This window comes from Otolemur garnettii, unplaced genomic scaffold, assembly GCF_000181295.1.
Source record: "Otolemur garnettii isolate 467f Iridium unplaced genomic scaffold, OtoGar3 scaffold00191, whole genome shotgun sequence".
NCBI classification, from domain to species: Eukaryota; Metazoa; Chordata; class Mammalia; order Primates; family Galagidae; genus Otolemur; species Otolemur garnettii.
This window is the reverse complement of record NW_003852586.1, coordinates 1,221,009-1,231,198: the sequence shown is the minus strand read 5'-3', so window position 1 is coordinate 1,231,198 and position 10,190 is coordinate 1,221,009. Positions and strand designations below refer to the sequence as shown.

Genomic DNA, 10,190 nt, shown 5'->3' with positions numbered 1-10,190 from the left:
CCCCCCACAGTCCCACCCCCGCAGTTTCATGCACCCTCTAGTCTGTCCCACCCCCGCAGTCTCATGCCCCCTTCACCCTTGCAGATGGCGCACTTCGGCCCAGGCTATGGGAACGGTCTGCCGCCCCCACAGCAGTTCCCGCAGTACCAGGTGCCCATGTGGCCTCAGCCCCCACCCAACACGTGGCCGCCACACGGACCATCGGCTCCCAAACGCCAGAACAAGACTGACCAAACCCCAGAGACCCAGAAACCCAACCAGACTCAGCCAAAAAAGCCACCACAAAAGCGGCCTTTGAAGCAGCCACCACATGACACACCGGAGCCCAAAGAAGAAGGCCAGACACCTCAGGTGAGGCTTGCCCAGAAAACCCTGAGCCGGGGTCACCGATGGCCTCAGAGGGACTGGGAGGGCGTGCGAGCCCCACACGCGCTACCCCGACCCGCGGGCACTGCAGTGCGGCCGTGCTGTTTTGTTTTTACCCTTACCCAAAACTGCATGGCACGTCAACTCCAGCTTCTTTTGATTCAAAATTACCTAAGAATTGTTGCCTTCAAGAAGCTCCTTTTAAGATGCACAGGCAAAGTGGTGTGATAGCAGGAGCAGTAACCTAGGGGTTGAGAAGCAAAGGTTCAAGTTCTTCCCTGATCCTTATTAGTCGTGAGATCTTGAACAAAACTTCACCTTCCTAGATTTGTTTCCCTCGAGTAAACAAAACGGTTTCTGAGTCTCTTCCAGATCTGTGCTTTGCGGATGTAAAGTATAGCTCTGAAATTAACGGAGCTTCCCGCAGACCGAGAGGACACAGCACGGTCCGCTGAGAGACAGGTGTACCAATGGTTTCTGATGCCCTCACCAGTGTGGTGCTTCAAAACCTGACTTTCAGTCAGCTAATATCTATTATCAGACCCTAGTATAGACGTGGGAGTATATAATTGAATAACAAGCCGCTCCTGAGTGTGAATACTGGTTTCAGTCACTCACTAGCTAGGAGATCTGGGGCAAGTGACTTGACTGCTCTGAACTTAGTACTCTTGATTTTTAAATGCGGGGAGTAATAGTACGTATCTCCTGGAGTTGTGTGAGGATAAAATGAGTTTAATAACAAAACACTCAGCACAGTGCCTGGGACTGTGCTCCATAATACTAATTGTTATTATCATCTTTGCTCTTAAAAAAAAGGTGAAAAACAAAACTGCAGTTTGATGTAGAGAGCGTGGCGGATGTGTGTAACCACAATACTGGTTTGTTCCCTCTGTATGGTCCCAGTTCCTCATCACTCTCTCTCTCCCCTCCAGGCCTTCTCTCCCTTCGGCAATGGGCTCTTCCCCTACCCCCCACCTCCATGGCACATGCCACAGGTGAGGATTTTTCTATACTAGAAGTGAAAAATAATATCATGTTATATTTTACATTAAGGTAAGTTCATACAATCTAGTGGAAAGCCATATCCCGATCAGTAGAGAATCCGGAACAAAATCCTCACATCAGTAATCACACAGGTAAAAAAAGATAATTTTTTGAATGAATTTTATACCAAATTGGTGACATGAACGCAACCTAAATTACCAGATCCTAATAACTTAGTTACTAAGTTAATCTTAAAAGGTTGGGTGACTTCTTTCCTCTTGCCCTGCTTCCTTACAAGATTGGAAAACAGCTCATCTTCATTTAATATAATGGGGAAATGGGGACAGAATGGAGTTTGAAAATGACAAGGTAAGCTATGAACAGGCTAAGACATTCCGTCCTATCTTATTGTGTCTCGGCATAGATACATCATTGTAAATGATCTTGCAAAATATTACAAGAATGCTCCAAGAATCGTTAAAACATAATACTGAAATTATACCATACGCATTCAAAATAATGGAAGCCAAAATAAATTTTTTAACTAAGGAAATATTAAAGGCCAATTAAACAAACAAAACAATAAACATTTGATGATAGTTCATATATCTGTAATTCTATAACCAAGAAGGGCTTTTTATCAGTGAGGAACAATATGTTTCAAGGAGTGAAACGTCAGGACTGACTTTCTTTAAGACTGACTTTCATTTACCGGCCATACTGGATAAGGAAACTAAGACAGTACCAGGGAAAGATTTTAAAAGCAGAGAAACAGGCCAGAATGGTGGCTCAGGCCTGTAATCCTAGCACTCCAGGAGGCCGAGGCCGGTGGATTGCTTGAGCTCAGGAGTTTTGAGACCAGCCTGAGCAAGAGTGAGGTCCCATCTCTACTAAAAATTGAAAAAAATAAAAATAAATAAATAAATAAATGTAGAAAAAACAAACAGATGTTGTGGCAGACACCTGTAGTCCTAGCTACTTGGGAGGCTGAGGCAAGAGTTATCAATTGAGCCCAGGAGTTTGAGGTTTCTGTGAGCTATGAAGATGCCACAGCACTCAGGACACAGAGCTCTGAGTCAAAAAATTTTTTAAAAGTTAAGTTAAAAGAGAAGATGAACACAATTCTCATGCTGAAATGACTATTAATCTCATCTACACAGAACTTCTTAAAAGTTCACAGGAATCAAATTGCTTTTCTAAACCTTCCCATTGGGTAGCCACCCCTAAGCAGAAACTCAGCCTCCAAGTTTGATGAGGAAAATTAGTCTTGTTCACATAAAAATGTTACAGTAACACTCTAAGAAGGATTGTCAGTTTGTCAACCCTAAATATGAAGCATGCTTCTGAAAGGAACATCATCATTTAATCTTTATTATTAGATGTTCTAATATGGATATTTGGATCCTAATGGCACTCTGTGTGTGCGTTTGTGGGAGGCGGAGTGATTTGTGGGGATACAGCCATACAGCATGTTTTAAGGAAGATAGTCTAGGATTCAGCTGAAGCCTTTGTATTAATATTTACCAAAGTTCACTGCTAGATCCTCACTCTTAGCTAGACTGAGATAGCCAGTGACTCAGAGGCTGACACCTCACAGTACTGACTAACCCAGTCACTAGCTGGGGCTATTTTTAGACACCAGGGTCTCACATACGGAGGGGTAGGTAGCACAGAGAGTGGCTGTCCTCTGTGCTCACTGTGTCCTTCCCTTTTCAGAGGGGACCTCCGCCAGGCTACGGGCGCCCACCAGTCAGCAATGAAGAAGGAGGGGTAAGTGCTGCCTTCCGGGTTAGGAATCTTCACCCATTCGTCCTGCTTTTCATTCACATCTGAGTTAAGTGTTAAAATGCAACACCTGAGCCTGTAGCTCAGGCTCCTGGGATTTCTGAAAAATAAAAAAGTGAAAGGAATCAGGGATCAAGCCAGTGACCTTGAGATCAGTCCTGGGCTCCAGACAGTGATTGGCAGAGGCAGCCATAAAAGCATCTTAGAATGTTGTCCTCAGAAGGGAATTCAGTGATTAGCTAACTTCATAGTACAAATAAAATGAAGCCTGGAGAAGATAAATTATTACTCAGTTTCACCTACTGAGTCACTAGATATGCTGGATTTAGAACACATTTTCTGATGCTCTGACCACTGCTTTCTTACCAAGCCATATGAGGAATAGAGTCAAATGAAGGTTACAGAGTGATAAGCTCTTAAAATACTATAGCACCATCACCAAAAAAGTCATTTGGGTGACTGTGACATAACACCCCATCCCTGGAGCTTACTTCCTCTTTTTCCCTAAATATGTGATATGTCCTCAGGGAGATGTGGAAATCCAAGAACCTGGGGGAAGATGGGTTGTTCTTAAAATATCACGTTAGAGATTACTGTGTCAGTAAAGGCATAGGTGCTTTCAAAGATAGTATTGTGAAGTTACCCCGAGTAAAAGTGGCTCAGATGATTATGGGCATCCCGGAAACTGGCGTTTCAGATCTTCCCAAGCACAGCATGAGAAAGCAAAGCCAAGTGACCCGGGCAGTCCCCAGTCTATATTCCGCCTCTTGAGGACACTGCCCAATTAAAGCATCCTGTGTGATGTTTCAGATCTCCTGGTCTGTCTCATCATTTCCATCCACAAATGGGGATTAAAATACTTTTTTTATAGATTTTGTTTTAAAAGAAAGACCGAATGACCCAAAGGCCACACAGATGTCTAACTCACATGCTGACTGATGGGCTCCTAATAACTAAATCACTCGTTAAACAAAAATGTATGAAGCATGCCCAGTGTGCTAGCTAAGGATGAGAAGCTTCATGTTTCCACCCAAAAACTTTACGTGGGAGAATCCAGTGGGAGAATCCCAGGGAAGTAGGCAACTGAGTGCAGAGGATGACGATCGTGTCAGAAGTTGCTCCTGCTGTGGACACCTGGAGTCAGGCCTCATTCTGCCCAGGAAGTTAGGACACAGACAGGAGCTGTCCAGCTGAGTCCTGAAGGAAGAGGCAAGCTCGTCAGGATGGGCGAATGTGTAGGCAGAAGTGTCAACACAAAGAAGCTACGTTCAAATGTCAAAGTGTAAGGAGGACAGAGAATTCAGAGAACTAAGAGTAGTTGTGATTTGCAACTGGAAAAGGCACGGGGGGGAGATGAGGTTGAGTGTCGCGGGTATAGCCCAGACGATGATAAAAATATATATTATTACTGTTATTGCAACCATTATATACTTCCTAGGCACTAAGTACCAGGCACTGAGCTTTACTTATGATGCCTCCCTTGTCCCTCATGACCATCTAAAAGGCAGTTATTATCTTACGGTTATCCCTACATTACAGATGAATGAGCTGGCCTCACATTGCTCACACTGATGGAATGGGGACTCTAACCCACAGTTTAGCACCGCACTGGGTGGCCTTGTATGCTATGCTAAGAGGGTCAGGGTTGATCTTGTAAAGGAGAACTTTAAATATATATTTAAAGAGGAAAGTGGCAGAATTTCCACACCCCCTTCCACACCCCCCAACTCTGATGGCAGCAAAGAGGCAAGATCAGAAGAGAGTAAGATTATACAGAGACCAGCCAGGAAGAAATGTGTCAAAGCCATCTAGGGCGCTGCGGTTGACAGAAGAGGGGACGAGGCTGAAAGTTTAGATTTTATAGGACTGGGTCATTAATTATCTGGGGAATAAGGGAGAGAGCAGGAACTTGGGAAACCAGGTAGATAGTGGTGAATGTTGCTTAAATATTGAATGTCAGAGGAGCTTTGATGGGGGAGGAGCCCAGCACTGGGCATCCCGTCAGAGGTGCTCCTGGAGTCTTCCTGTGAGCAGCCTCCTTGCCTCCCCAGGAGAGAGCAATGCCTTTGGGAGCCATTTCCTGTGTCCACACTTAAAGCATTAGCATGCAATAGATTGCTTAGGGCAGGTATGTAGATGAGAACAGGAAAATGAGGATAGACAATGGATTCCTTGATTAAAAACAACAACAACTCAGACTCAGTATTACCCCTAAAGAGAGAAAGCTGAGCAGAGTGATCACTAAGAGCACCAGAGGAGATGGCCAGAGGGAGGGGGAGGGACCCGGAGGAATCCACGTCCAGAAGGAAAGTGAGGCCAGTGGCACTTACAGAAGTGCGTGCTGACAAGATGTCCCTCTCACACTGAGACAGCTCAAGCAGTGGGAAATAGTAACCGTAGATTTCCACCTTCTCTCCTACAGAACCCCTACTTCGGATATTTTGGGTACCATGGCTTTGGAGGTCGCCCTCCATACTACTCAGAAGAAATGTTTGAACAAGATTTTGAAAAACCAAAAGAAGAAGATCCCCCTAAAGCCGAGAGTCCAGGCACAGAGCCCACAGCTAACACAACAGCCACAGGGACTAATTCCACCCAGCCGAGTCCCAGAGGGAGTCCGGGAGGAAACGACACCAACCCAGCAGGAAATGGTGGCCCAGGGCCGAGCACTGGGGGGAGCCCTGCGACCCCAAATGGGGTCACTCCACCCCCTGCAGTCAATGCTTCAGGCCAAGGGGTGCCAGGAAGTCAGAGCCCTTGGCGACCAAGTCAGCCAAATATTCGTGAGAATTATCCAAACCCTAATGTACGGCGTTTTCCTTCAGGAAGACAGTGGTATCCCACTGGCACTGCCATGGGCCATAGGCAGACTGGGCCTTTTTATCGAAATCAACAATTTCAAAGGGGTCCTCGGTGGAATTCCTTTGTACAAGTAGCTAGGGCAGGAAACCCAACTTATCACAAGGCTTATCCTTCCACTTCAAGAGGCAATTATCCCAATTATTCAGGAAACCCAGCAAACCTCAGAAGAAAGCCTCAGGAGCTAAATAAACACCCCCTGGGGGCCAGCACTGCCCCACTGGGTCCCAAACCTAGCACTGTCAGCCCCAGTGAAAAAGTCCAGAATCCCAAGGAGAAGCCTCTGGGCCAAAAGGAAAGAATAGTTGTTCCTACAAAGGACCCAACTGGGCCCTGGAGAAAGTCTCAACAGTACGGAGTCAATAAATCCAATTATAAACTGCCTCATCCCGAAAGAAATACACCAGTCCCAAATTTTAATTCAATTGATCAACGGGAAAACTATCACCAAATAGGAGATTCCACAAGACTCCCAAATTCTAATGGACAAACCCAAAGCCAAAATTTGCCCAAAGGGATTGTTTTGGAACCAAGAAGAGTTCCGTACGAATCAGAAACTAACCAGCCAGAATTAAAGCACAGTACGTATCAGCCTGTATACCCCGAGGAAATCCCTTCTCCTGCAAGGGAACATTTTCCTGCTGGAAAAAACACTTGGAACCACCAAGAAATTTCTCCACCTTTTAAGGAGGATCCGGTGAGGCAGGAAGAACATTTGCCTTATCCTTCCCACGGCACCAGGGGACATGTTTTCTATCCTGAGTATAACTCCTACACTCCCCAGGAAAACTCCCCGTACCTTAGGAGCAGTGTGTGGGACGAGAGGGAGGATTCTCCCAATACTATGGGGCAGCAAGAAAATCCACTGTACCCCATAAATACTCCAGACCAGAAAGGGACAGTCCCTTATAATGAAGAGGACCCAATCGATCCAACTGGAGATGAACCTTTTCCAGGACAAAATAGATGGGGTGAGGACCTAAGCTTTAAAGAAGGCCCAACTACTAGGCACTATGAAGGTGAGCGATACACCTCAAATCAGCCCAAAGAGTATCTTCCCTACTCCCTCGATAATCCACCAAAACCCAGGGAGGATTTTCCTTATAGTGAACTTTATCCCTGGAGCCCAGATGAGAATTTCCCCCCATATAATACGGCTCCTACTGGGTCACCACCTATAGAGAGCAGGGGCTATTACGCCAACAGTGCTGCTGGACAGGAGGAAGGCACTTTGTTTCCTTCTTGGAACTCCTGGGACCACAGGATTCAAGCCCAAGGACAGAAGGAAAGAGGGCCATATTTTTCCAGAAATTTCTGGGACCGGGCAGTAAATTTAGACAAAGCCCCAGCTAGTCCACCAGACCAGAAAGAGAAACATCCTTATTCCAACAACTCCCCTGCCGGGCTTCAGAAAAATCCAGTGTGGCGTGAAGGTGACAGTTGGAACTATGGCATGCAAATTACTAGGCTAAATTCACCAGAAAGAAAACAGGTGGCTTTCCCAGACTTAATTCCTCAAAGTTACCCATCACATCAAAAAGAAGCACATTTAGTTCACCTACACCACAGAGGTCCCTGCTGTGCGGGTGGCCCCACAGGGCCCAAGGATGACCCACTGGCTCTACAAGACTACACTCCATCCTATGGCCTTGCACCAGGGGAGAAACAAGACGCCAGCCCGCTGTATACAGAAGGGAGTCATGCCAAGCATGCCAGACACGTCATCTCCCCAGCAGGTGTCCTACCTGACCAAAGAAACAGCTCAGAGAAGAGACTGCCCGGGGAAAGCCAGAGCCCGAGTCCTGTTAGAGATGATGTGTCCATTCTGAGGAGGAACACGCCATGTTCTTCAAAGAATCCAGTGGGCCAGAGGGGAGTAGTACCCTTTCCCGAAGCCAGTTCCCTTCAATCAAAGAGTACACCATGTCTCAAAAGTGACCTTGGAGGAGATGGGAGCAAAGTTCTGGAACAAACTTTTGAAGACAACCAGCTCAATGGAAGAACAGTCGGCCTTATTCCTGAGCAGCTTGTTATTGGTGCCCCTGACGAAGGCCCCAGCCCAGAAGGCATCCAGAGTGAGGTGGTCCAGGGCAAGGAGGGTGAGAGACAACAGCAAAGACCACCTCGCATCCTGCAGTTACCATGCTTTGGCTCCAAATCAGCAAATCATCATTCTTCCAGCCCCAGGACCCCATCCAGCAATGGAAGGCAAGGCCCATTTGATGGGGATCAGATTATGACTACAGAAAATCCTGACACATTGGCGGAGCTTGCTCCTGGAGAGCAGTTTAGGAGTGTGAACGTAGATCCACTTGATGCAGATGAGCACACTCCATTTGAACCCCGTCAGAGGGGGACCGTCCCCCAGGACCAGCCACAAGACTGCTTACTACTTCAGGCCTAGGGATTCTCTCAGCCAAGCTTTCTTGGAGAAGAGAAGAGAACTAATACTCTGCACCAATCATTCCCAAACTTTTTTCACGAAAACTCAATTAGGTATCTGACCCTTTTGGTGATCCTTAAGTTTTCCTCCTCCCTGCAATAGGAGTAGTGGCCCAAGTGGAGCTAATGAGATTGGGTCTTTGGGGGTCACTGGGTCCAGCACTGTCCTAATTAGTTCAGACCCAATAAAAAGCAGGAAGGTCTTGGCCACCCTGCCTGGAAACTTGGAAACTTGGAAGCCATGTCTGGGTTAGTTTCCTTTTGCTTACTGATTTCTCCTTTTTTCCTCAAAGTTCCACACTTGCAAACATTTCTGGTTTTGCAAGACTGAAAGACAGATGACTTTCCACTGTATGCCTGGAGATGTAGCCTGGGTGCAGTCCTGACGTGCCTGCAGTGTTTTTCCTGCACTGGGCTTGTCAGGTTTCCTTTCTGCTCAGTATTCTCTGTGGGTATTTTCCTTCCTCTCCCAGTCTTCTTACCTTTATCATTTCCTTTCCTGGCTCCCTTCCTTCTTTTCTTTCTCCCTCAAGCATTCAATATTTAGCTCTCTGTTTTTCCTGCTGCTCTCTCATGAGCTCCCTGCCACTTGCTACGTATTAAGCTACGATTTTAGCCACCACTCATCTTCTCTTTGCGTCTGAGTCCCCCCCATGTCCTCCTCTCCGTTCGTCTTCCCGTGAGCCCCGACTGCCCCCCGCCCTCTAGTTTGTCTTTTCCCGGCTGCACCATTTCATACCTTAAGGCCACGTGCACTTTTTCCCTTTGTGTAGCTCTTCTCTAACTTCTACCCTAATTTTTTCTTGACCTAACTTAACCATCATCATAGGATATATTTCAGAAATAATAGACACTTAGAACTACATTCATTTTTAATTATCTCATGGTCTAAACCAGGTAGAAACAGCAGAGTTAGAGGAACATGTTCAAGGAGAAGGGAAGACAGGACAGGGACACAGAACCGGCCGCCTGGGAGGCTCAGTCAGGCAGGGAGTGGGTGACAGGGGAGCTGCTGCTGTGTGCCGAGCACCGGAAAGGGCAAAGCAGGACGCGCTGTGCCTGTCACCAGCTCCTAGTCTGCAGGTCTGCAGTGGACGTTTTGGGAAACCTTGTCGTACACAAATGAACCACTCAATGTTGAGCTTGCTTTCACTAGTTCAGCACAGGTGGTCTCGCCAGGATGTCCACGTAGAATTATCACAGACACACTCTCTCAGTATCTTGATTAATGATGTAAATTATTTTGTAAAGTTGATATTTCTATGTTGCCTTACATAGAATACATTTCAGTTTATTATTTTCTTTTTATTAATGACATTTTGAACTAATATCTGGGTAGTGCTTGCTTAGAAGAGAAAATTTCTCAGATTTGCCTAAAAACTGACCTTCTAACTTCAAGGAATTTCCTAGGAGAAATTTTCAAGGACAGGTTTCATAAGAAGATCTCAAAAATTTGGGGAAATACAATGATGAAAACTTCCCGGAAACAGAAATGTTGCTCTGTAATCTTTCACAAGGCCGAGCACAGTGTCTTGCACGTGGAAGGTGCTCGATAAATATTTATTGATTGACCGGTTTTTCAAACAGCTTTTAACACACCCATGAAAACTCTTTCCCTGCAGGTGAACTGTCTGGGATGCCTCATGAGCCACCACACTCCATAGCTTTGCAAGTTCAGCAACATTTGCACCATTGAATCTCAGCAAAAGGAGGATTTTAGGGTAGATTATCTGGGCCAGGGGTCCTCAAACTTT

At 46.1% G+C, this 10,190-nt stretch overlaps 1 protein-coding gene across 1 annotated transcript in view; it reads left to right on the top strand.

The window, feature by feature from the left end:
* The window catches only part of ENAM (enamelin), a 14,651-nt gene extending 6,253 nt beyond the window's left edge, over positions 1–8,398 (top strand). The window contains exons 5-8 of the mRNA XM_003800959.1: positions 85–351; positions 1,299–1,361; positions 3,067–3,120; positions 5,558–8,398. Coding sequence (XP_003801007.1) covers positions 85–351; positions 1,299–1,361; positions 3,067–3,120; positions 5,558–8,398 — 3,225 coding nt within the window. The remainder of the gene's footprint in view (positions 1–84; positions 352–1,298; positions 1,362–3,066; positions 3,121–5,557) is intronic.
* The last annotated feature ends 1,792 nt before the right edge of the window (positions 8,399–10,190 follow it).